The sequence below is a fragment of the Pan troglodytes genome, chromosome 8 (genome assembly GCF_028858775.2).
Source record: "Pan troglodytes isolate AG18354 chromosome 8, NHGRI_mPanTro3-v2.0_pri, whole genome shotgun sequence".
Lineage (NCBI taxonomy): Eukaryota > Metazoa > Chordata > Mammalia > Primates > Hominidae > Pan > Pan troglodytes.
In genome coordinates this window covers 114,690,765-114,717,926 of record NC_072406.2, presented here as the reverse complement: position 1 = coordinate 114,717,926, position 27,162 = coordinate 114,690,765, and the positions used below count along the sequence as shown (strand labels likewise).

General features: G+C 50.6%; 1 protein-coding gene across 24 annotated transcripts in view; it reads right to left on the bottom strand.

Annotated features, from left to right (window-relative positions):
- The window catches only part of SUFU (SUFU negative regulator of hedgehog signaling), a 126,452-nt gene that overhangs the window by 14,449 nt on the left and 84,841 nt on the right, over positions 1 to 27,162 (bottom strand). For 12 of the 24 annotated variants that reach the window (XR_010146706.1, XR_010146701.1, XR_010146700.1 and 9 more), the window contains 7 exons: positions 26,242 to 26,384; positions 25,245 to 25,330; positions 24,901 to 24,973; positions 21,670 to 21,823; positions 19,419 to 19,530; positions 3,587 to 3,721; positions 1,563 to 1,701 (listed from right to left, as the gene is read on the bottom strand). Coding sequence is in view for 15 of the 24 variants with exons in the window: in XM_054660470.1 (XP_054516445.1) it covers positions 1,563 to 1,701; positions 3,587 to 3,721; positions 19,419 to 19,530; positions 21,670 to 21,823; positions 24,901 to 24,973; positions 25,245 to 25,330; positions 26,242 to 26,384 (842 nt within the window). In the remaining 9 variants the exon portion in view is untranslated. Of the gene's footprint in view, positions 1 to 319; positions 1,276 to 1,562; positions 1,702 to 3,586; positions 3,722 to 19,418; positions 19,531 to 21,669; positions 21,827 to 24,900; positions 24,974 to 25,244; positions 25,331 to 26,241; positions 26,385 to 27,162 lie in introns of those variants that run through there. The other 12 variants (XR_010146703.1, XR_010146699.1, XR_010146705.1 and 9 more) reach the window with 3 other exon arrangements.

The following is a 27,162-nucleotide window of genomic DNA, read 5'->3' as shown; positions in this document are numbered from 1 at the left end:
TGCTTGAACATTACACACACACACACACACACACACACACACACACACACACACACGCGCTACCTGAGGACACTTGGGAATGATGACCTGTGAACTCTCAGGGGCTTGTCCTTACCTCCAGCCTCCTCAGCAGCTCCGCCCAGGAGACAGGCCTGCTCCCTCCCTGTTCTCCACAGGGTCAGACACAGCAGCCTGGGACATGGCTGGGGGTAGGGAATGGAGGGAGGCCCTTTCCACTTGTGCTGGGCTAATTTCAAATATTACACTTCAGAGCTTTTGTTACAGTAACTACCAACACCACATGGACAGAAATCTAATGTTACCAAGTGGGACTTTTAAAATGTATTTATAACTTTATGGTTCAAAGTAATTTTGTTATGAAACGATATAATAACAACAGTGGAAAAAGGCAAGATAATTTATGGAACACAATATCCCTAAAGCACTAGCTTCCATTTCTATCTCGGCTTAGTCTGGGGAGTGTGGTTGGTGTCCTTTGTTTGCTGTTTGTTTTAATTAAGGGTTAGTATTTTGGTGGTGGGGGGAGAAGAGGGGCCTGGCCTGAAGGAGGAGAAATTCTGTAGACATGCAGGGACAAAAAGTGTGTCTGTATCGACTACATATGCTTCACAGACTCCCCAGACTGGGTGAAACTCACAAACCCAGCATCATTCTCTTCCCCTCTACTGTAATGCTGCATGCCTCTCCAATACATTCACAAACCGGGTATGGCCACCTTTAGGTTTAGGGTCAGGTTCCCTTTCTTGATACTTGCGAGCGAGGTGAGGTTAAGGGTTCAATCCTCTCCCCACCCCCAACAAACAAATGCCAAAAAAGGATGCTGTCCCTCCAAGACACTCGGGAGTGTGGTGGAGTAGGTTGAGCACCTGTTAGAGACCCGGGACGGGGTGGGGACTGGAAGGAGGCCTATGGCTCTGAGGCCCTGGTACCCTGCTTGGCAACAGCTCTGAAGCTCGCTCCAGCCAGAAGAGCAAAGGAAGGACAAAGTGCTCCGGATAAGCCAGCAGGTCTCTGGTCACACAAACTCAGGAGGAACGGGAGGGCTGTCAGATGGGGGTAGGCTAAGAAGGGGAGGCTCTTCCCACTGAGGCCTGCCCAGCCCTGGTCCAGGCACACATGCCACTGTCTGAATTCTGGTGGGATTTCCATGTAGCCATTGGAGAGTGGCCTCCACACATCCTCCCATCTTGCTTCATCCTTGAGTTCTTGTACCTTGGTTTACCCAGGGTGCAGAAAGTCTTATATCCCTCCAACCTGGATTTCCACAGGGAACCAGAATTACCAAGAGCCAGGGCCTGGAGAGTTAACACTTGTGTCTCAGGTGACAGGGGGAGAAGGTCAGGAAGTGCTCCTAAGCTGCTGGAGTGGGTAGCAGCATCCACACTCCACACCTACACACAGGCCCCAGGCCCTGAATCCATGAGGCGTTCATGACCAGCCCCCCAGGAAGGGGTGCCATCAAGAGCTGCCAAGGGAGAAGAGGAGGGGTGGGCAAGGAAGTCTATGAAAGGAAGGAGGGAGAAGAAAAAGGGCCTTCTCACTTGTAACCAGGGTCCATGAGCCGCGTAAGGATGCTCCTCAGTGGCAAAGGCGCCTTCCACTCCCGTGGAGACAAACGTGATGGCCATGTCACCTGTGATACTTTTATATGTAAAGTGCCGTCCATGCAGGAGCCTGCCCCTGGAGATGGAACATGGAGACAGTGAGGAGCTGGGCTTGGAAACAGTTCCAAGCGCAGCAGGCCTGGCCAAGGCTCTGGGACAGTGGGGACTATGGTCCGCGGGCCAGGTACATGCCCTCCTGGCTGCCCACCTGCCCATCAACAGGGGACTGTATCCAAACACGCTCATTTCAACACCTTCAAAGAGAAGCTCCTCTCACAAGTTCTCTAACATCATCCTTCCAAAGTGCTCAAAGCTAGCAGAAAACACTGAGTTCAAAAGCCCTGCAGAGATCCTGGAGCTCACCTCCCTTAGGAAAATTGAGGGCAGAGAGGGAAGGTAGCAATGTGCTGAAGGTCACGCCCAGAGGTAAGAGGGGGGTCACATCCCCCCTTAGGGGACGGAGGTGAAGTGGCGTCTAGACAAGTTTCCCTGGGACGATGGGATAGTGCCTCCGCAGTGGGACCCTTCAGTGTCCAGGGCAGAATCTTCCACCTGCTCCTGGGCTTTCCCATAACATTCAAGTGGCTGGCCCAAAGGCCACAGCACATCTTTAAAAAAAAAGCAAGCAAGCAAGCTGAAGCCAAGTGGGGTCACTCAGGGAGCCACAGAAGTTACTGTTAATCCCTAGTCTGGAAATACACCTGGGGCAGGGGCAGGCAGGGGCAGCTAATGGGCAGAGCCACTCATCAGCAAAGGAAGTGGAACCTGCCCTCTGCCTTCTCAGGCTGCCTCCAATTAACCCTTCACCAGTTGAAAGGCCCTGGGCCTGGGCCAGAGAAGTGGCTGGGGAGGATGTGGCTGTGGGGTGGCAGTGGGCCCCTCCAGGTCCTGTTCATTCTGGCCATTTGCTCTCTGTCTGCTGCCCAGGGTGGCTGGCCAAGGCTAGTTACCCTTCAAACTCACTCCCAGGTGCTGGGGACAGTGGGGAGTCCCCAAGTGTGCAAGTTCTTCTTCCCTGTCACTGTTCTGTGAGTTTAGAATTACTCTTGGTGACTCTGCTGCTCAAAGTGTGGGTGGAGCCCCTGGGCTGTGGGGTAGCCAGCTGTAGCAGATGCAGCTGTGCAGCAGCCCTGAGCACAGAGCTGAGTTCTGGCCATAGGGCTGGGCTTTTGGCACTGTGGACAGAAGCAGAAGGGACACAGCTGGGCTTCCTGGTCCCTCAAGGAGTTTGCTGGGCTGGCCACTAGGTTTTAGAACTGAGTGTTTTGCATGGGAAAAGCAGCAAGCAGGAGAAAATAGAGCCCAACCCACCCAACCCCACCCTGACAAACCAGTGCTACTGGGGACCCTGCCATCCCTGCCCTGGGCTTGTCGGTGGCTGGGGGCACCTGAGACTCCCTGGGTCACAGAGCCTTCCTAAGGGGAGCAGGGCTGAGGAATACTTCTCCCTGTGGATTCTGACTCCAGAACTTGCGAACGAGGAAGGTCTGTCAAACAAGCAATCGGAGACCAGTGGGGCTCTCTGGTCACAGTGCTGGGCGCATTGGGGACTGTTGCTGCTCTGGGCTAGATAGGAGATGCAGATAAGAGAGCCCCGCTCTAGGAAGCATGGCAGACTTCTCACCACCTAGGCCAGCCAGAGGGTTGGGCAAGGAGAACACCGCATGGCCCAGTGACATGGGGGCGACTGGCTGGTTCACAGTCCCCAGGCTCCTAAACAGGCCCCAAGTGGAGTAGCTCTCTTCCCTCCCTAAGACCCAGCCTGCTTAGGTGTGTAGGCTGCCAACAGGCACCTCACCCTCATCAGGGAGACAGGGAGACGGCAAGCACGGGCCTGGTGGCTCCTTGGAGGCCCTGGAGGACGCCTGCTGGGGGAGGGGGCTGGGGAGGCTCTGAAGTGCCCCCTGGAGGCTGAGCTGGGTGCTGTGGGGTAAACTGTGTGGCAGGGCTGTCTCGCTCACCTTAGGCAGAGAGGAATGAGGGCTCCGGACTCCTGGTTGAATTTCAGATGTACGCTCTCAAGCTGCCGCGTGCGAATCAGCTCATGGGGAATGATGGCCGTGGAGCTGTCACTTTCCAGGCTGTCTTTGCGGCTCCTGTGAAGCAAGCACAGGAAAAGGTTCGGCACAAGGTGAAAAGCTCAGGGAGGAGCAAGATGGGAGTCTCCAGCTGGGCTCCTGAGTAATAAAGACAATAATGGTGACTGATGATAATGATGGTGACAGCCATCATTCTGTATATGCCTGGCGAGCGCCAGCCACTGCACCAAGCACTTCTCACTGACTGGCTACTCCTCACAATGCCCCCAAGAGGTGGCTGCCACCATTGTCTCTTTTTACAGAGGAGGAACTGGGGACAGGGAGGCTAAGTAATTTGCACAGGTTGCACAGCCAGGGAGTGGGCAGAGTTGAGATCCGGTCTCGGGCAGGTCTGGTTCTATAAAGTCTGCATCTTTGGCCAACATTCTATATATATTTTTTTTTAATTGAGATGGTGTCTCGCTCTATTACCCAGGTTGGAGCACAGTGGTGCGATTTCAGCTCACTGCAACCTCCGCCTCCTGGGTTCAAGCAATTCTCCCGCCTTAGCCTCCCGAGTAGCTGGGATTACAGGCATCCACCATTACACCCAGCTAATTTTTGTCTTTTTAGTAGAGACGGGGTTTCACCATGTTGGCCAGGCTGGTCTCGAACTCCTGACCTCAGGTGATCTGCCCGTCTTGGCCTCCCAAAGTGCTGGGATTATAGGCGTGAGCCACTGCACCCAGCCTTTGGTTTTTGTTTTGTTTTGTTTTGTTTTTGAGATACCGTCTCGCCGTGTCACCCAGGCTGGAGTGCAGTGGCACGATCTTGGCTCACTGCAACCTCCGTCTCCCAGGTTCAAGCGTTTCTCCTGCCTCAGCCTCCCAAGTAGCTGGGATTACAGGGACCTGCCATCATGTCCAGCTAATTTTTTTGTATTTTTAGTAGAGACAGGGTTTCACCATGTTGGCAAGGCTGGTTTCAAACTCCTGACCTCAGGTGATCTGCCTATCTCGGCCTCCCAAAGTGCTGGGATTATAGGCATGAGCCACCGTGCCTGGCCCCAACATTCTATATTAAAGTTTATGGCACAGTGGCTTGTCTGTCCCTGTGATCAGCAGGAGCTTCTGGGAGCCCTTCCTCTCCTGCCCTGGAGCTTCTGAGCCCTAGCTCTGAGCACCATGAGATGCGGCTCCAAGAGTTTCTGTCCAGCTGACCCTGAAGGCTCTGAGGATGCACATTCCGCCAACAGCCAGGAGCTGCAGGGACATTCACACCCTTCATCTAACCAGATGATGATACAATCTGTACTGCTGAGTACAAGCTGGGCTCTTAGGAGTCAGACCAGTGGGCTTGGCTGGAAAGCAGAACCGGGCCCCCGCCCTGCTGGGCTTTAAGGCCCCAGGAGCCTGTACCAGATTCCTCCTGACTGTGGCCTTGGCACGGTGAGCTGTCACTGCTGCCCCACACTCCCTCCTGCTCCCCACCAAAAGTGCGGCCCACGGCTGGGACACAGGGTCCCTTTGCATTCTAAGATTTGCTCTTTCAAATTCAGCTGCCCCCACTGACAACCTCTCAAACCTGCCTCAGCCAGAAATAAGAGTTACCCACTGATCCCATTCAAAAGGCCGGATCCTGGTTTGGGCTGTGAATCTCAGAACAATTCCCCAAGTGTCCATCAAAAACTGGGTGAGAAGCTCTAGTCATTTATCATTCAAGTGGCAGGCAGGAGCCACCCAGGATGACAGCCAGACAGCCACTGAGGGGCAGGCCCAACCTCCTCACACGTTGCGGGGCTAGGTGCTGGGGCCTGCAGCCAGGGTGGCACCCCGACAGGCAGGGCACCTCCCCAGGGGAAGGTGTAGGGTCCGCAGGCCAAAGACAGAGGATGGCCCTGTGGCAGCAGCGGGTTAGACGTGCCCCTGAGGTCATGGGCCGTGCCTGCCTGCTGGCCTTCTCCTTGTGAGGACTCATTCCTGGATCTGACTGTTCCTTCACAAAGCGGTCCCTTCCTCTGCTTTCCTAAAGCCAGCTCTAAAACTGCCTTTTCCCCTGGCTTCGCCTTTGCGCAAGACCTGTGAGGGAGACAAATGTTATGGCCAAGAGGGTCACAGTATTCAGGACTGGAAGGAAACTCTGAGGTTGTTTAATCTACCTCTTTCCTTTACAAAAGAGAGTGGGTGACGCGTCCCCGCTCACCGTGCGTCAGACTTCTGATCGAAGCCTCAGACTTCCGACCAACTCTCTTTCCCTTCCACCAGGGCCACTGCACCTCCCTTCCTTCTGAGGAAGGCAGCAGTGACAGGTGAGGGCTCAGTGGAGACATAGGGTGCCCTCAGGGCCCAAACAAGGGCAGAACTCAGGAAGCAGTGTTTCCTGAGCCATGTTTCCTGAGCCCTTACTCTGCGCCAACCCTCTGCTAAGGCCATAGGTTCACTCGCTGATTCCTCCCAGCAAGCACGAGGTAGGCTCTGTTGTCAAGCCTTCTTTCACAGAGGAGGTAACTGAGGCTTAGGGAGGTGAGGTGACGAGCCGAAGGGCTCAGAGTGAGTTAAAGCGAAAGGACCAGGGGGTGACTCTCACAATCACTCCCCTGTGCCATCTTTGACCACCGGTTCCTGCCTCTAGACACACTACTGTCCTCCTGAAAGGGGCTGAGGCCTGGCTTGTCCAGGCAGGGCCTGCTAGAGAATCCCAGCCTCTATGGTGCAGGCAAAAATGCTCATGAATAGCAATGGGAGGTGGGGTGGGGGCTTGCAGAAAAGAATCAACAGCACACAGGGCTAGAGACGTCTCAAGCTGGAGGGAAAAATAAATTGTTGAAAGTCAGCTAAAGTCACCTTGGTAACTGCCACAACACACTCACCCAGAACCAGGACATCAAACCCAACTGCAAACAGCCTTAAAGAAATGGAAAAGAACTTAATCATCTGAAGAATTAATGTGACAAGTGCCCACATTTACACCTCCCACCAACCTTCAATCATTTGAAACTGTACTTTAATCTTTTAAGAGAAAAAAAAAATTGCAAAATGCAAGATTTGCAGTCCTGGAGCTTGGGTATTTCCGGCATGCTGCTTCGATGGAAACGCGGCTGCTATACACACACACACACGCGCGCGTGCACACACACACACACACAAGAACCCAGTTTTCTGCTGATTTGTTTCTTCTGGACATCGATGCAGAAGCATGAATTATTTGTGTGGGCTAGGTGAGGTATTAAATCTGCAGCCGACACAGGTTTGCAATGTTTTGCATGGTTGTCAGCTTAATCTTAGTCATAAAAAATAAGTAGTGTGCTCGGCAGCATGGCCTAATTTTTCAGCTGGGCTGTTCTCTCCCTGAGTTCCCAGTGGAGGGGAAGGCATGGCTTTGGGGGCTGGAAGGGAGAGGGGCTCTCAGGGAGGCACAGCTCATACCCGCTGGGGACTGCCAGGGGCATGGGGCCAAGGCTGTGCTCCAGGAGGCAGAGTGGCTAACAGCTTAAGTTCTGGGTTCCAGTTTTATGTGACATTGGGCTTAACTTCTCTCTGAGCTTTGGTATCCTCTTAACAAGAATAAATAACAATAGGTCATTATGACTAAATGGGATGACTCAGATAAGGCCAATAGTGCCTGGGATGTAGTAGGTGCTCATAATATATCTGACAAGTGCATTAATGTGTTGACGTTAGCTGGCTGCCTCTAAAAGTCTATCTGCTCCTCCTGTAAAAATGTCAATGGCTTAACCAAAACTTGTTTGCCTTTACAACTGCCTCTGGCCAGGCCAGTTCCCTGCTGAACAAAGGTTCTTGCCTGGAGCTTGGGAGAGGGTACTTCTGAGATGGGGCTTGAAAGAGCTCCTGACTCCTTGAGTGGACCCTGCAGGCTTTGGTCAACCACTGGTGCTCTGGAAAGGCCCAACTACAGTCCAACAGAAACACTGAGGCCTTTGCTCTACTGAGGGAGGTGACGCCAGGGCTCTCTTCCTTCTACAGAGCACAAGCTGCCTTCCTGCAATTCTCAAACCACTGTTCTTCAAGTTGCCCAGAGCGAGCTGAATCCATCTTCCCATAACAGACTTTCCAATCCCTGAGGCTGCTCTCACATCCCACCAAGTTTCTTTCTACTATCTGTGGCTCTAACTTTTAACTAGATTCTTGACAAGGTTCTGAAATCCTCCATCCATTCAAGTCACCTCCCCTGGGCTCATTCTAACCTGTCAAAGTTTGATGTCCCATCCAGAAGTGAAGTGTCGTGTGTGGCAATAAACATAGTATGTGACCTCACGAGTGCAGATCACAGAGGGACTATGATCTCTCTTGTCCAGGACATTTTATTTCTATTAAAACTGTCATCGAATTATCTACTCTTTGTAACCTCCTCATACTACCAACTCACACTGCACTCCCTCTGTCAACGAAATCTCCCTCGGGCTTTCTCCCACGGGATGCCCTGGGACCCGTTCTCCCCCATATGTCTGGCTGATTACATGGAGCTAGGAGCAGAAGAACTCTGCGCTATCTGGCTAGTGTTCCGGCAGTTCGGGTATTTCTGAAACCTGACTCTGGCATCCATCATATTGGCATTCCTTCCTGACTTCAGATCACTGACAAAACTGATAAATTCGTCATCGATGTTCTCATCCCAGGCTTTGATTAAAAAGTAAACAGGAAAGGGCTAGGCAGACAGGCTGACGGACTGACATCATTACTCTTTGGGTATGCTCATCCAACCAGTTATAAATCAACCCAACCTTCCCATCGCCACGGCCCTCACCCTTCTGGATGTTCTCTGGACATTTCTGTTTTGCCTATAATGCTGTCAGAATGTTCTCAAAACATCTTGCTAAACCCCGCCTATATAAGGTCTACAGCACTTCCTTTGTCTACTTGGGCAGGTAAGCATTTCTTTTTTCTTTTTCTTTTTTTTTTTTTTTCTGAGACAGAGTCTCGCTGCGACGCCCAGGCTGGAGTGCAATGGTGTGATCTCGGCTCACTGCAACCTCCGCCTCCCAGGTTCAAGCAATTCTCCTGCCTCAGCCTACCGAGCAGCTAGGATTATAGGCGCCCACCACCACACCTGGCTAATTTTTGTATTTTTAGTAGAGACGGGGTTTCACCATATTGGCCAGGCTGGTCTCGAACTCCTGACCTCAAGTGATCCTGACCTCAAGTGATCTGCCTGCCTCAGCCTCCCAAAGTGCTGGGATTACAGGTGTGAGTCACCGCGCCCAGCCAGGTAAGCATTTCTAAAAAGGCAACGACGATGTTGAGTCCACTTAGCGGTCTTTGGAAAAAATTAAAAATAAATAAATAAAAAGGCAATGAGGATGGTCTGGCAAGCCTGGCTCTTTCTGACTCTCAGGACTCGCTCTTTCCCTTGGAGTGTTCACAGCCTACTTGCTGAATAATCTAGTCCAGAATTTTCACTGAGAGTGACACCAAGCTCACTAGTCTAGAGAGTGCAAGATGCTTTTTGCATCCTGAAACTTCCGAGTACTTCCAGTCTGCCAACACCTCTCTCCCATTCCCTCAAAGATTGCTGACACCAGCTTCACGACTCTCGCCTGCCAATTCTGGTGTTCTGGAGGCACAATACATGTGAGCCAGGAGAGCTGAAATAATAGATTCAACCCTCTTGTCAATGCCTGTGGGACCCTTCCTGGTCTGATAACCATTTGCTTTAATATGGAACCATAACAGAACTTGAGCAAATTTTGCTTTCTCTCTGCCACTGATAAATGTTACTCTGTCCAAACAATTGGGTCTAGGTTTTCTTCTTCTTGCTCCAAAGAGAAGTACAAAAATAATGTCCTTTTTGCTGGTCATTGCACTTTTTTTGCAAGACTCAGTTCTTGAGTTTCAGCTTTTCTTGACCCTGTTCTTTAAAGTCTATGCTGACATAACATCTCTCTCCTTCCAGCATTTGTTCAAATTCTTCCAAATTGAGTTGTGTGAAGTATTCTCTACAGACCTATATTGGTCCCTGGAGGTAATAGACCTCCTTTTGGTTTTCAGGGGACTATTCACAATAATAAGAGACATCTTTTATTGAGCACAGACTGTGGTGCTGGGTCCTATGCTAAATCCTTTGTGTACTTTGCTTCCCTTCATTTCCATCACAACTCTATAAAGAGGCATTATTTTCCCCATTTTACAGATAAAGACACTGAAACTCAGAGACTTAAATAACTAGCCCAAGATCGCACAATGAGTAAAGAGCTGAGATAAAACCCCGAAAGTAACTATAATATTTCTACATTTCTCCTTAAGAAACTCCCATCTCTTTTGAGTGGTCTTTTCTTCCGGGGTTTCAAGACTATGAAGACATATCTATCTTTTCCTTGAATTCTTAAAAGAACTGCCTTCCTGGAAGACAGGGCAGGACTTCCCAAAAGGTATTCGATGGAATTTTAAGAGAAGCCTCTAGAAAAACAGGTGTGGCAAAGGTGGATGGAATATGTCCCATCTCAGATTAGAGATTCACAAAATGTTGGCATTTTGGACTCTGAGGAGGACAGAGGGAAAATGTACCGGTTTCATTTTGTGTAAGCCAGCATTTTCCAACTGTAGCCAGAGAACCCTCTTTTAGCTGAACACCCAAGAAAATCCCCTAAAACGCTGTGGGGACCTCCTCTAGGGACTACTGGCCCAGGGTTTTCCCTCCTGAACTCTGCCTGCCCAAGCTGCTTTCTCACAGGACTCACACTCCCTGCTGGTCAGAATTGGGTCCACAGCCAAGTTCCCCCCCATTATCTTCTGTGCCCCTGAGACAGACACTTTTCAGGGGGCTGTCAGATGATTCTCCACGGCTCACCCTCAACTCTCAGCCTGAGGCTGGGGAAGCTGAAGTTCCCCTGGGCTTGCCTTGGCACTAACTGTGTGCTTTTTACCTGGCACACATCATCCTTTCTTTTCACTGGGCAGGGTAAACTGTAACAGCTCATACAATATCTTTTTCTTTTTTCTTTTTTAGCATTTAGTCAAACGGTTTCATGAGGGTCATTACAATAGTCACTGTTTTCCCATGCTCCCCTCCTCGGAGACAACTGTCACCTCTGTAGATGATTCTTTTGCATTTTCCTTAAATTTTTTTTTGTTTTTTTAGACAGAGTCTCGCTCTGTTGCCCAGGCTGGAGTGCAATGGTGCTATCTTGGTTCACTACAACCCCCAACTCCTGGGTTCAAGCGATTCTCCCACCTCAGCCTCCCGAAGAGCTGGGATTATAGGCACCCACCATCACGCCTGGCTAATTTTTATATTTTTGTAGAGAGGGGTTTTATCATGTTGGCCAGGCTGGTCTTGAACTCCTGACCTCAGGTGATCCACCCACCTCGGCCTCCCATCCTTGATATTTTAAATAAACTTTCCCTGGTGTTTCCTTTTCTTTTCTTTCTTTTCTTTTTTTTGTTTGAGATGGAATCTTGCTCTGTCGCCCAGGCTGGAGTGCAGTGGCGAGATCTCGGCTCACTGCAACCTCCACCTCCTGGGTTCAAGCGATTCTCCTGCCTCGGCCTCCCGAGTAGCTGGGACTACAGGCACGCAACCGTTTCCAGCTAATTTTTGTATTTTAGTAGAGACGGGGTTTCACCATGTTGGCCAGGCCAGTCTCCAACTCCTGACCTCAAGTGATCTGCACGCCTTGGCCTCTCAAAGTGCTGGGATTACAGGTGTGAGTCACCACACCTGGCCTGGCATTTCCTTTTCAGGCTTTACCTGCTGACTCCCCACTAGGGAAGATGAGCTTTTAGCTCTCTTCCATGCACCTTCCCACCTTTTCAGGATAACTGCACCATCAGTTTGTGTGGACTGGTGTGTTTAAATTATTATGACTATATCAATGCTGTTTACAGTTGAGCCATGTATTATATTAATATACTTTTCCTTTCTGTCATAATTTTCTATTTTCCTTGGATTTAATACCTGTCTTAGTTTTCTATGTGCTTATCACCAATTAAATCAGAATTACTATTATTGGCTGGGCGTGGCGGCTCATGCTCGTAATCCCAGCACTTTGGGAGGCCGGGTGGGAAAATCGATCGAGCTCAGGAGTTCAAGGCCAGCCTGGGCAACGCAGTAAAACCCCACCTCTACCAAAAGTACAAAAAATTAGCCAGGCATGGTGGCATGTGCCTGTGGTACCAGATACTCAGGAGGCTGAGGAGGGAAGATCACTTGAGCTCAGGAGGCAGAGGTTGAGATCACACCACTGCACTCCAGCCAAGGCGACAGAGTCAGACGCCGTCTCAAAGAAAAAAAAAATTACTCTTACCAATGGTCCACACATCCTCCTCCCAGGACATTCAAATACATCAGGTATTTATCAATTTTATTTTCTTGGAGACATTTCTCCAGAGGATCCTTCCAACCCGCTCCCACCTGGGTTGGCTGCCTTTCATTCCTGCTATACCGTTGTCATCTGGGATCACTCTCCCATTCACCCCGGATTCTCCTTGTCTCTTTCTCATGTTGAATCCATTTCCTACCCGCATATGTCTTCCTCACTTAGATTTGGATGGAGTGTATCCTCTAGCTGATTTCACTTTATTTTTTTAGTATGCCTCTCTCAGCTAAATGGTCTCTCCTGAACTGCCACCTTCAGGGGTTTCCAGGCAAACTAAAATACCAGCTTTCCTCTGTGCACCGGCATGCAGGCATCAAAGACCCTGTTTCCAGTTATGTTTTCTGGTGAACTGGCATGTATCCCTCCACCTTTATCCTCTTTTACAGGCAATACTCAGTGAAGAGGCTCAGATCTAGAGTCACACCACCCAGGTTCAAATCCTGGCTGACACTTAATCCCTGCAGTCTGATGCTAGATAAGTTCTACAACCTGGCTAAGTCTCAGTGTTCTAAGTCACAAGACAGGAACAAGGGCATCCCACGATGCAAGGCCTGGCACAAGGTGATGCACAATAAAAACTGCCCACTCAGCCGCGAGGACCAGCCCAGGATTCCTTCTATATTGAGAGCACCACACCAAGGGGTGGTTTATGGGATGGCTTAGAGGTGCAATTGATCTAAACTGATCTATTTCGTCTTTACCACCTGTCTATATAACACATTCTATACTTGTATTTCTCACTGCATAAGGTGACTTTTTATAGATCCTAATACACCCTCTCCTTCCAGTGTCAAGGTAGATTCCTGACTTCTAGCAGTGTACAGTTCATAGTACATGCCTTGATCACCCTACCTACACATAACAGACCAACAGAGTCTCAACCATGCTTCCCCTCCACCCTGGTCTCTCTGAACGGAAAAGTCTTAATTTTTCACATTCGCCTAAAGGGCATTGGTCCCATTCAGTCAGTGGCAGCATGGGTGGAAAGGAGAGGAGCTGAACCATTGAGACTCCTTTTAGCCACAATCCCAGTCCTGTGAGTCATGACGTCTGCAGTGGACACACGACTTGGGGCCTTCTCCTTGGGGATGCCCAGGAACAGGAACCAGGGCATCAAGCTTGGCAACTATTCACAAGTGAAGTGGATTTGGCCTGCTGAGCCCAGCCCAACCTCTGGCTTCTGCCCCTTGCCTGGGAGATTCTTCCTTTTGCTTTCTGATTGCTGACGAAAGCTCTGAACTTTCCAGAGAAAGAACCACCTGCAGGTCTCCCTTTAAGGCAGAACTGGAAAAGGGTGTGGCTGTGGGATCGAGGGAGAGGGGACCAGCTCACCTCTGAAGTTCTTATTAAGCACAAGGCTTTATAACCTGGTTATTCTGACAAATTTTCTTATAAGGACAATATAGGAGTAAAAGGCCACAAAAGGTGAATAGTAAACACCAATAACCAAATGACAAAATGCAGTATTTTCTTTTTTTGCTTTGAGACAGGGTCTCAGGCTGGAGTGCAGTGGTGTGATCACGGTTCACTGCAGCCTCAACCTCCCAGGCCCAGGCAATCCTCCCACCTCAGCCTCCTGAATAGCTGGGACTACAGGCATGTGCTACCATACCTGGCTAATGTTTTGTATTTTTTGTAGAGATGGGGTTTTGCCATGTTGCCCAGGCTGGTCTCGAACTCCTGGACTCAAGAGCTCTTTCTGCCTCAGCCTCCCAGAGTGCTGGGATTACAGGTATGAGCCACCACACCCAGTTTAAAAAGGCAATATTTGGCAGGGCACAGTGGCTCATGCCTGTAATCCCAGCACTTTGGGAGGCTGAGGCGGGCAGATCATAAGGTCAGGAGTTCGAGACCAGCCTGACCAACATGGTGAAAACCCATCTGTACTAAAAATACAAAAATTAGCTGGACGTGGTGGTGTGTGCTTATAATCCCAGCTACTCAGGAGAATCGCTTGAACACAGGAGGCAGGGGTTGCAGTAAGCCGAGATTGTGCCACTGCATTCCAGTCTAGGTGACAGAGTGAGACTTCACCTCGTGTTAAAAAAAAAAAAAAAAAAAAAGGCAATATTTTCATCGGGAATATCCCAAAGGTAAAATGTGATCATGAAATCATGAAATGGTGGGACAGAGTATGGCTAAAGAAGTCAGGGTGAATAAAATCTGCATCAAGGTTAGGGGATTTCCTAGTCAACTATTAACTCCTCTGGGCACCAGGGGCCGCCATCCCCAGCCCTACACTCTGACTTGAGTGGGAGATTAGGACCCCTACTCTCCTGAATGAGCTTACTCTAGCCAGAACCCCAGCTTTCCTTTTTCTGAGACACTGAGTCATTTCCTTTCTCTAGCTCTTACCTTTGAGCCTTCCTTTTCCCTTCCCTGGAGAAGTGACTCACTGCTGAAGTGTTGGGTGACACCAAGGATCAAGGATGGGCGATAAAAATACTCCTGATTGTGCAACTCGAGGGAGGGGGATGCAGCGTTTGGACTGAGAATTCAAGCACCAGCAAGGAATTCTGAAGTTCAGGTGTTAACAATGGCCGTGGCTTCATCTCTTTGGGGAAGCGGAGCAAAGAACGGAGTTAAAACAGAAATTTACCCATGCCAGACTTGCTGTGGAGCCCCTTGCTCTGCCCTTTCAAATGTGTATTTCTGAGAAAGGCCTGTAAAGGCACTTGGCATGACAACATGGATCACAGTGAGGGAGGCAAAAAGGAGCCTGCTGTCCAGGACGCAGGGAGCAGAGAGGCCTGGGCTGTTCCTCTCATCAGCCCTGCAGAGTCTGGCTGGGGCCCTAAGAGAAGGGCTGTTTCTTTCTGGGCTTTCTTTCCAGTGCAAGCAACTGTACTTCCCCAGCGTGGGAGTGTGAGGGAAGCCAACGTGACAGAGAGGGCTCCAGGCTGGCCACTGCGCTGACAAGAGAGACCCCTTGAAGCAGGGTTACCCAACACTGCCCTTCATGCGAGCGGCACCAGCCACAGCCCAGCTGTTTCCCCAGATGGAAACTCACCTTCCTTCACCCCAATTCACTGGTAGGTTGGATGCAAACAAGATATTTTCTTCCTCTAATTAATCTTCATGGACCTCACAGGCTGAGCAAAACGAAACACAATTTTCTCTAAAGGATGACTCCCTGGCCAGGTTACAAGGTATTCAAGATGGGAATTAGAGGCAGCAAAGTCACCCCAATCAAAGGCCAAACAGACAAGTGCAGAGACACTCCTAAGAGTAGAGAGAAATCTATGTATATGTGTGTGTGTGTATGTTGGGGAGGTGTTGCAAATGAGAATGTTACAGCAGAGGAATTCATGGTACAGAATCTTAATTCTCCAGGAAATTAAGGCAAAAAAAAATTTTTAAAGGTCTTAAAAGCTGCTGGTGTGATTCTAGAAGACTGAGAAACTCAGCAGTGATGGTGAGTTCGCTTTTTAGAGGTGCCTCAACTACAAAGTGCTTCTCCCATAGTCAGGAACTTTTCCCCTCTAACATAAGTGTGCACACCTGCATGTGCCCTGTCCCTCTCTGGGAGGGCACACAACTCAGAGAGCTTCCTAAGAGTTCCCAGCCTCAGGTGGTAAGTCACTGGCTGAGGGAGGAGGTGGCCCTAGAATACTGGTGCAGGTTCCCAGCATCTGAGCAACAGTTTAGAGAAATACAGGCCAGGTGTGGTGGCTCATGCCTGTAGTCCCAGCATCATTTTGGGAGGCCAAGGTAGGAGGATCACTTGAGGCCAGGAGCTCGAGGCTGCAGTGAGCTATGATCTTGCCACCACATTCCAGCCTGGGTGACAGAAGGAGACCCTGTGTCTAAAAAAAAGAAATAAATAAAAGAAAACCTCTACACACAATTCACCTGACCACACATATCTTCTGTGCACTGTAGAGAGACCAGACTCCGTAGACCATGTCTGACCAGGTGACCTCAGACAGAGAGGATGCCCAGGAACTTTTCCCTCCTCAAATCTCTACAGATATTGGCAGGCACAGTCTTTAAGCCAGGCTGTCCTCATGCGGCACAAAGGAACTGCTTCCCATCCTTCCCAAACTCACCCGAGCAGGCAGTGGGAAGGGAGGCGCCAGCAAGCTGAAGGAGGCTTTTCTCAACTGATCATCTTGGGAAAAGCCAGATACAGATTTCATGGCTGGAATGCAAGGGTTGTGAAATGCTGAAGAAGCCCCAAAGAGGGCCAAGGACTCTCCTTCCGGGAAGGCAGTGGGAGGAGGGCTGGCAACGAAGAGTAGGAGAGGAGCGGGTTACCCAGGGGGCCTGCCTTTCTGGAAAGGAAGAAATAGACCCTCAAAATGGAAAGAAATCCCCTAGACCTGAGGTGGTAGAGGGACCAGAGAGAGGGCTGTTTTAGTTTCTGCACATGAAGAAAGTAAGGCCTTGTGTCACAAAATAATTTTGGTATAAATGAGCCAATTATGACATAGCTTGTTATTTCTGGGATTTGGAATCATCAAGGCTCATGGCATCTCATAGGAGTTATTTAACTCCCCTAGAGTTTAGTTAAATAAGCCCAATAAGCTTCTAATATGAGGCTTTGGCCTTGTCCTCAGTGCCATGTGAGAGGTCCTGATTCATGCTGCAACTAGTTAGATGAATTCTACCAGTAAGGGTCATTATTTTCTCAGAGACACAGTCTGATGTGTCCCCCATGGGGTCCCTGAGAATGGGGTAAGGAAGATTACATCCATTTTAATGGCTGATAGATGGCTGTAACTAAGCTCTACCCCTTTCCAACCTTGGAAAAGATACTTATTAGCCTCTCTGTACCTCATCCATTAAAGGGGAATATGTAAGATTATCGACCACAGGATGGCTATGAGGATAAGACAAATGAATGGCAGCACATAGTAGCTGGCACATTACCTAGCACAGAATGAGCACTAATAAGGTTTTAGCTGCTGCTGAAGTGTGAAAAGAGCAAGTGCTTGACACCCCCAAGTAGGCCGGCACCCGGCTGCTATTGCCCAGGCTTGATCAGCTGCTCTGAGCCTCTGATTTAGCTCTGTATCTTCCTTAGACCACAGACAAACCCGCGAAGACCCATGCATAAGAGCTCCCTGGCCCAGAAGTCCTGACTAAGGGGAAATCAGACCCGCAGACAAAATATGGCCCACGCTGGCTGCCCCCCCACAGGGAGAGGAGCAAACACTGGTGCCAGCACATTTTGGGTCAGCTTTCTCAGTTGCAATCCATGTGGTGTATGTGAAATGGGGTCAGGTCCCAGAGTGGGCAGCACAGATATTACCGTCACGCTCACTGATCTGAACTGAGTCCATCATCATCGATCCTGAGATAACAGGAAACTTGAGTCTGACAGGCTTGAGGGGTGTGTTGGGGAATGTTCTTGGCAAAGGGAGGAGGAGAAACCATTTCTCAACCAATTGCTAACAAATTGGTAACCAATACTGACAGCCTCAGAGGAAACATTCTATTCCCCTCAGACTGCAGGTCCTGGTGCTTTAGAGACCTTACTGGGCACTAAACCTTCAGGAAGGGGAGACAACCCCGGCACCTCGAATCTATTCTCACCCATCTCTCTGTATCTCAGCCAACTCAAGCCAAAGGGTAGAAGCTGCAGCCTCTCTGCCTTATGTTTACAGAGAACCCTTGGGCCAGAACCAATACCCGACTGCCCAGTTAGGGTGTAGGCTGAGAGTCTCGGCTTATGTGTGTATCTAGGAGCACAGAGCCTTGTGCCCCATTGCAATGTCCGGGGGTGCAGTAGCTGGAAGTGCCCCCAAGCCAGGGAGTGAGATCTCAGGCCTGTTCCAGATACACAAGCGGGGCAAGAAGGTTGTATCTCTGCAGGAGCTTGTGCCCTTCTGCCTAGAAACCCCAGGCTTCCAGAGGCAGAGAGCCATCTGGACTGAGACTGTGTCCATGTTATAGGCCTTCCAGTACCTCTGGCCTGCCAACAGTGCCAAGGAGGCCCAAAGCGAGAAGCCAAGCTCAGGGAATGGGAAGGAGTGTAGACCCGGGACAGGGTCCAGACTCACAGGTAGAGAGCTTCCATATGTCGTATGACCTGGTGTGGCCATCTGCTGCTGCCAGGGGATGATCAGGATGCCTCGAGCCAGCTACTTCAGGGCAGCCGGCTGGAGAAACCTACAGGCCGGAGTTAAAAGCTGTTCTGAGGTGGCGGTGGAGACTTCTCCAGGCTTTTGCCAAAGAGCTCAACTCTCAGTACAGCCCTGTTCCCAGAGTAACTCTAGTTCCAGTCAGGTCCCAGCAGGCAGCCTCAACTTTAACCAGCCAGGCCTCCCCTGTGCTATCCTCTTGAGTTCCTTCCCCTGCTTATTAAAATTCTAAGGCGCCCTCAAGGTCGATGCTATGTTCTTCCTCCTCCAAGATGCCCTCCCTAACTACCCCAGATCCTGCGGACCTGTCTTTTCTGTAGTGCACTGAAGTGTTACTACTTCTGGGAAACACGATCAGCAACTAGAGCTAGAATCCAGAGAAGCAGTCATTTCCAACAAATCACATCGACAGCCAGATGCACACCATTAAAAGGTAACTGTTTCACTCATGTTCTCCCAAAGGAAGAGCCTGTGCACCCTAGATGGCCCCCTAGGTCCGAGCTTGTCAGACAGCAAATGTGTAATAAAGACTTCATAGAAGAAGGCTAGATCACCCTGGTCTTGCAGGATGATCAACCTCCCTTTCAGCCCAAGGCACAGCAATTTCCTCCCTGGCAGGCAAGGTTCCTGCTTTGGGCTGCCAGCCCCCAGGTATCTCCTGCCAGCAGCTATTCCCTAGAGCTGCCCTGGGACTAAGGGCAGAGGGGGGTGCCCAGCTTCAGCCCTGCCTGTCACTCATCCCCTCTATCAGAGGAAGAGAGGTTAGCAGGAAGCGGATCTGACCTCTAGGGTGGCCACAGTCTCTCCGGAGGGCTACAGGGGCCCCTGGACAGGCAGCAGAGGCCTGCAAAAGACTTCCTTTCCCTTCCCTGGGCCCCAGGGAAGAGAGGCAGGAAGAAGGGCCTCAGCCACAGGCATCCAGTATGGGGCTGGCCAGAGAGGGAGGCCCCCAGGGTTGCAGCTATCAGCCGGAGACCAGGCTCCAGGAAGGAAGGAAGGGCAACTCTGGCCGAGACCGAGATAAGGAGGGAACCGTGCTCAGCACAATGGGCTCCCACAAGGCTGGGAGGCCCCAAGTCAGATTTCGCCCCAACCTGGCCTCCTGTCTGTTCACACGGCTCATGTAAATATTTACTGATGTTTATATTCACGGTCTGCTGGGTCCCCTCTGAGGCCCTCTCCTATGACCCACAGATAGATCTGTGTGCCCCAGACCATGCCTGCCCTTAAGCCTAGAGATCCTGGGCCCATCCAGCAAGGGCTATATGCATTGTTCTCTCTCATGCAATCCACAGGGACAGGCCCTTCAGAACAAAATCGTCCTCTTGTTCCAGCCCAGGGACACTGGGGAACTTACGGGGCCCGGTCGTGGGCGAGGCCATTCTGCCGCTGAGGGTTGATTGGTGGAAGGACAGGTTTGCTGTTGATCTCGAGTCCTCTCCTCAGGGTCTCCCGGATCTGCTCTGTGTCTGCAACGACACCACTAAGTTGCCCAGTGGCCCAGTGGGCTCCCAGCAATTCTCACCCCGCTCTTGAAACCTGGCTCAGCAGAGGTGCTAAGAAAAACTACCACGCTGGCCAGTCCTGAGCCCACTCTACGCATCCAGATGTAAGCGCTGAGTGAGTACAGATTGCGAGGGGACAACCGCGCTCTTAAGAAGCTCTGGGTTGCAAGAGTACCATTCTTATAGAAGCCAGGGGCAGCCTCTAGAGTTCAGAAGAGCGCTCTCCACCATCCTTTTCTTTCCTGTGTCACAGGCCCGAGGTTTACCCTTAACGTGGCTCCACACAGTGACTGACTACTGGGGATTCTGCCCACTGAAATGGATGTGAGTTAAGGCTGCAAGCACCCTGCCATGAATGGGCAGGTGCCTCTCACACACCTTTCTGGGTTCTGGGTAGTCAACTAGCATCTGGTCCCGCCATCCCTTCCCCTTGCATTCAAGTCAGTGAGATGCTAAGATCATCTCTCCACCTTGGTCTATCCCAGGAAACTCTGCCTCTCCATGGAGAGGCAAGGGCCAGGAAGTGAAAGAGTTCCCTTGGTGGGATTATTTCTTTGTAAGGTGCTTTGCTGGTCTTTGGGATGAAGCTTACTAGTCTGGTCCCCTGTATTGAGATTTGGATCTAAATTTACCTCTGCAAACTGTAAACAGATACAAAAAAGCAAATTAAAATTAGTTGCTCAAAGAGTGGCCTTAGAGTGGGAAGGAGATGAATACTAACTTTTCTAACTATTTGACTTGTTACAGTGGGATGGATTACTTTTACAATTTTTAAAAATAGCCAATAATGACTGAAATTTTAGACAAGACTATGACTCCCTCTTTAAATCACCTCTTTTGTCAAAAGCAACCAAATGATTCCAATAACTGTATACCCTCTCTTTGAGCCTCCAATAGGCTTGGCATGCCATTAGAACAAACAGGAAGGAAAGAAAGGGCTTGGCCGGGTGCGGTGGCTCACATCTGTAATCCCAGCACTTCGGGAGGCTGAGGCGGGTGGATTGTTTTGAGCTCAGGAGTTTAAGACCAGCGTGGGCAACACAGCGAAGCCCTGACTCTACAAAAAAATACAAAAATTAGCTGGGCGTTGGTGGCTCACGCCTGTAGTCCCAGCTACTTGGGATGCTGAGGCTGGAGAATCACTTCAGCCTGGGAAGCGGAGGTTGCAGTGAGCCAAGATCAACCCACTGTACTCCAGCCTGGGCAACAGAGACCCCTGTTTCAAAGAAAAAAAAAAAGAAAGGGCTCAAATATTTGCACTAGGAGTTTAAGTTTTTCCTTTACAGAACGAACAAAAACCTTTTATAAGTGTTATCATATATGTAAGGATTTTATTCAGGGCTGTAGACATCTTACTCTTCAAAAAAAGAAAAGATGGAAGAATGAAGAAAGGAAGTAGACAAAGAAGCTGTCAACACATGTATATGTAAGTGGCTGCTTTTCCTTTGCAGTTAGCTGGGGACGCCCTCTACTAAAAACCACAACTGTTTCTGTAGCCAAGATCAGCACAGGGAGATTCCAACAGGACAGCCACATCCTCCTTCCCAAAGACCCCATCCGGAACACGGTAGGTCCAGAGGCCCTGCCCACAGCCCCTAACCCTGTATCTATATGACAGGAGGTGGGCAATTTGCAAGCCAGCCTCACACTCAGGCCTCACTTGTTGAAGGCCTGGGAGGGCCTGAGGCCAGAGTGATCCTTGGATCTGGCATGGCCTTCAGGCCAGAGCTGGGCCCTGTGTCAATTCCGTGGGTGGCCGACACTTTTCTCTTGCACTTGGGTGGACTATGGACTTTTCCTGTAACTGTTCTGAGGCTTCCACTCACCTCCATGACCTCAGATTGCAAAGGGCAAATCTAAAACACAATGGTGCCTGCTGGTGATGCATTTGAAATACACACAGGAAACACAACTAGGAATGGGCCAATAAAGCTCCCTTAATTCCGCCCTGCTGGAAGACTTCACTTGCTGTTTAAATCATGCCAGGAAATAAACTATTGAATGGGTTGTTTTTGTTAGAGACCCATCCTAGAGAGCCTGGAAACCAGGCCCTGGGGAAAAGGAAGGAGGAAGGCTTGGGGAATGCTGAGTGATGGCTCCCACCTTTGCCAGAGAGTCGCCGGGGCTGTGTGCCGATGCAGATGCTCCGGCTGTCCTCGTCATCCTCGGGGGGCCGGCTCAGGTCATCCCAGGCACACTTGGCACTGACACCACTCAGGTTGGAGCCATCTGTCTCGATGCCTTTGTCAACTCTCTCCTGCTTGAAAAGAACCAAAGAGCCAGAGTTCTTTCAGAGAACTGGTGACCCAAGGTGACCACCCTTTCAGCCACCGCTCTTACAGTATTTACTGAGCCCCTGTGGTGCTGAGCATGGGACAAATGCTGGAGAGCAGGATCTCTGACCTTGTTCTGCCCTGGCTACCAATGCATGATGGTCTCTGCCAGCTCCTGGACTCCTCCAGGGGAACCAGGGATTAGGGGAAGCCAGGAGGAATGCAAATCCCAAGGGAAACATCTCTTCTACCATCAGCCTTCCAGCACAATGGCCTCTACCTGTTTCAGAGCCCCAAACCTGTCCCCGCCAGGCTGGCTGGTGGGGCTGATGTGGCCATGAGAGAGCCTACTTCTCTGAGGAGAGGTGTGATCCTTCCTCTCCTCCCGATCTTCAGGCAGAACCTCCCAGTCACTGCTATAGAAAACAGGGTGGAAGCCTGCCACAGGCAACAGGCCACACCTGCAGTTTCCCCTTCTAACAGCTAGAGGGTGTGGTCACACAGGGAAGAGCCACTGGAGAGCAAAGGCTGGACTTCCCTAGATGCATTGGTTCCCTTGTTTAGCAAAGGACTCTGGATGGAGATTCCTTCCCATTTCTTAGACTGAAATGGGGGCCTAGAGTGCAGTGACTATCTGCAGACACCCTTCTCTCCCCATCGAGACCCTGCCTTTGTGCAGGCCTTGGTACTGCTGAGTACAAACACTCTCCAAATTGGCTTCAAGGAAGAGTTGTACTCAAAACATCCCTGGATTTTCTGGTAAAACACAGTTCATTGATGCTGGACCTTGAATTAAAAGTCACCTGGAAGGCTCTATGTCCGTGTGGGCCAAATCAAGCTTGTGACTGAGCATCTCAACAAGAATCTGTGCTTCCCGGCTCCACAGGTACCACACTGGCCTGCTGATCAGCCCAGAAGCCCCATCTGGGAGAAGTACAGGTACTGTCCTTATTTCCTGGGACCAGTCAGCAAGTGGCTCTGCCCCAGACGCCTCCTTCCCATCAGTCATCTCCTCCTTTCAAGTGCTAATGCTGGCCTGGGCAAAGCTGTGGGTTCCGAGCAGGAAGAGGCTAAGCAGGGAAGCGCTCTGTGTACTCTAGGCAGGGAGCATGTATACCCTGGTGTGCTCAGGGGATAGTCTGAGCTTTTTCCTCTGCACTGGCTGCCCTGGGGTCCCTCACTTAGGTAAAGAGTTGCAGACAGATAATTCTTGGCTCAACTTGTCTGGGCTATTTACTTTATAAGTAAAAAGAAAAAGTTAAGACCCAGAAGGCGAGGGACTTATTTGGGCACACAGCTGGTTAGTGTAGAGCTTGAATCACAGGAATATATGCCAGCTCTAAAGAGACTGATAGCAAGCAGGCCCCAGAAAGGCACAGTGAATACAGAGGAGTTCACACTTGGTGCACAGAGCCACCAGGAAAGAAAGCTGTCCTTTCTTCCTGTGGGACCCTGGTTTGCTTTCAAAGACCACTAGGTGCTCCGGGTCCTGTGGGCTGCTCTCAGGGGAGCTTGCAGACTAGGAAGGAGAACAGCCCTTGGCATGGAAGGACAGCTGTTTACCCTAGTAGTGCAAAGGACCAGGTTCTTTCTTAGTACTTGGCACTTATGACAGGGGCCAAACAACGGCCCACAGTGCCCCATGCTGGATCCCAGTGTGGCTACAGAACAAGGGCTTAGGGAAAGATAGCCTTCCTGGTTCCTGGTTCTTGCATATGCAGAAGATACAAGGAAACCAAGTTTAAAGTAGAGAGAACAGAGGATCCTGGCAGCAGTTTGAAATGTTCAGTGTTAAAGGCACTAGGAAAACAGAGGAGCATCATCTGTGAATGAAGAGGATTTATTCCCAAGAACTCACAAGTCTACAGTGAAGAACTCAGGGGCTGCTGGCTACATGTCCATCTGCCACCTTTCTCTTGCTCTAACACATGGAACTCCCGGCAACTGCCTGTGGCCTACCAGATATTTTACAGAAGCATGGCAGGTTTAGAGATGGCAATGACCTGCATTTGGTCAGGGGAGTAGAAGGAGCCAGACGCCGGGCAGGTAACATTATTAGCTGTCTGTGGCTCCTGCTTCAGGAGAAGCCCATAAGAAAGGCAGTTATGGGCCAGGCGCACTAGCTCAAACCTGTAATCCCGGCACTTTGGGAGGCGAGGCGGGCGGATCATCTGAGGTCAAGAGTTCGAGACCAGCCTGGCCAACATGGTGAAACCCTGTCTCTACTAAAAATACAAAAAATTATCTGGGCGTGGTGGTGGGCGCCTGTAATCTCAGCTACTCGGGAGGCTGAGGCAGGAGAACTGCTTGACCCTGGGAGGCGGAGGCTGGAGTAAGCCGAGATTGCGCCACTGCACTCCAGGCTGGGTGAGAAGAGCGAAACTCCGTCTCAAAAAAAGAAAAGGCAGTTACGTTCTTGTGGCTTTCAAACTTTACCTGCATGACAAAGGAATGCTTCTAAAACAGCAAAGATGACACTGAAACAATGTCCAGGTGGGCCACAGGGAGTGGGCAGCTGCCAGCCTGTGTGTCTAAGGTGCCAATCTTTCCAGGCTAGGAGCTCTGCATCTGACTGTCCAAGATAGAAAATGTGGCAAAAATGGGGATAGGACCGTTAGACCAATCAGCACTCACTCCTGCAGCTGGGCCATGGAGTCAGTATCACCTACACTACTGTCTGGTACAGGGCAGTGGTGGCCGTGGTGGCTCCCTAAAAGAAAGTCTGGGAGGCAGGAGAATGAATACTGGGCAAGCAAGCAATATCCACTACACTTATCTTTTATTGCTGGCAATCTAATTTTTTAAGCCAATATATAATTTACATACAATAAAAATATCCTTTTAAAATGCCAAAATACATATGTCTGAGGACTAGCTTTCCTGGGCTGAAACCTCTGCTCCCTACGTGCTCTGCAGAATTCAGGGGACAAGTTCCAAGTGATGCCATATTTCTACTCACTCACACATAAAGGTCCTCTGTTTTCCCAGGATGAAAGCCAGTGTTATTTGGAAGAGGCCTAGGCACAGCGTGCTAGAAAGGTTTTCCTCACTCAAGACATACTTGCAGGTGTGGATCGATCTCAAATATGGTCTCTCCCCTCCGCATGTCAGTTATCAGCCAGGGGCCGCCAGCACTGTGGACAAGGAAAGGGGATACGATGGTAACTGAGGGTCTGGGGCTGATGGGCTGGGCCTACAGCCTGCCCTGTTTGCTGCCCCAGGCCTAGGACACAGGGGAATAGTTCGTGGTCAGGGACTGTCAGGGAGTGAGTCGTCAGGAAGCCCTGATGTGAAAAACCAGGGTCTGAAATAACAACGCAAGAGGGAGCCCCACATGGAGGGTAGTGGAGGGACTCCCACCCCCAGGCCCAGGGAGCCGCGCTCCCACCTTGCATGGGTACTCACATAGGCACTGTCCGCAGCAGCTCCAGGATGCCCTGCCCGTTCCACTGCTGGGCTGAGTGTAGCTCTTCAGTGCAGACACCAACGATCTGAGGCCCAGGATAGAAAGCCCATTGTGTGTTAATGGCCACCCCCCACCCCAAGAAGGTCAGCTACCCAGGCTCTCTGAGTCACCTCCAGTTGGGAGACCACAGGCAGGATCTGTGCTCAGGAGCTGGTGCAGCCAAGATTGGATGATTCCCTTAGGATGGAGTGGCTGCCTGGCTGGGAAATGGCTGGGTCCACATGTGGGCCCTGAGGCCTGACCCTTGCCCTTGCTGTGTCTGGATGACACCAAGTCTAGCTCTTAGCTACAAAGGAGAAAACCAAGGCCTGAGCAACTCAAGATGTGTCCTCAGGCCATGTCTCTGGAAGTAGGGGAGGTTCAGGGAGCCATTCCTACCCAGTCTGGTATCATGGGGAATGTAAACAAGAGACTTTGAGACCTATCAGGCTTGGAACCACCACCAATAGGTCATAGCAGCCTGCAGAGAAACTCCTCCCTTCCTTATTAGGGGATAGGCCTTTGTGTAAATATCAAGGGAATCAGTGGAACCTTCACATAGACTTCGTGACCAAAAACAAGCACTGGTCAAAGCTGGGCAGGTTCCCACAGCTTCTGGCAAAGAGCAAGGACGACCCAGAGCTGGCTTCCTGCTGGAAAGTCCTGTTCCTGAGACTGGGTCTTCACTGTTCAAAGAATACCCGCCACCCCATTACTCCCTCTCAGCTACAGCCATTCTCTCCCAACCAAATGCCTCCTTCCCTTTCTCCCTTCTCCCATCTCAGCAGGTTAAATCAGACCATCTGAATCTACCTGACAAACCATCAGAGGAAACAGAAATCAGGAAGAGGCCAAAGGAAACCTCCCACTCCCTTCACTCCCCCTCCTCAAGCCTCCTTGTCCTCCCAGGACCCTTCCCACAGGAAGGCTTGAGCCAGCGTCCAACCTGTGCCTCACCTGGAGGAAGGTAACTACCCCAAAGGGTGTCTGCACAGGCTGCATCTGTGGGTCCTCTGTCAGCAGCATGTGCTGAATTCTTGACTCACTGTTATCCAAAGGGCTGTGCCAGGACACATGGTCCCCACTGCAGAAGGTGTTCTCTGTGGGAGAGACACAAGGATCCTCATTGTTCAAGGCCCCAGATCCAGGCCTGGAATCTGGGCTGGGATCTCACTAGCCCAGGCTGGGAGGCTTCCCAGCCTCTTAGGGTAGCCTCTGTGAAGGAAGAGAAGCATTCACTCCGGATGGAAGCAAAGAGTTTGTGGATATTTCCAAAAACCTAAATTGTTCCTGCTTGCCAATTCTGTCAGACTTAAATGGAAAAGGACAGGCTATTAGTGTGAAAGCTCCTTCGGCCTGGGAAACCCGAAAGACTTCTGGCATCTGCTTCGCTTCCCCAATATCCCGACTCATGGTGGGAGGCAGGAGCCATGACTGGATCTGCCAAGAAAGAATAAGGTGCTTTTCTGTAGGGCCACCTGGCCAGAAGTCCACAGAGAGGCAACAGGGCAATGAAAGCCCTTCACCTTGGAGAAACAGACCGAAATTTCTATGTTGCTGAAACGGCACTCAGAAGGAAACATCGAACCTTGGAGAGCCTTTGAAATCTATCACCATTTTCCCACAGGTAGATGTAGGAATTCCTGAGGAACACTAGGCTTCAACTAAATGGAGGTCTAAATAGTGCCTCCCACACCGTGGCAGAGACAACTCATGAGGATCCTCAGGCCATGTCTCTGAGATGTTCAGATTCTGCCAAGGGTAGCTGTTGCCATGAGGGCATAGCCTCCTCACACACAGGCTCACCACTGCACTTCAAGCAGGTACGTTACTTTAGAGAGAGTTTTGTTTAAGGCCACATAACCACAAGGGAAAACA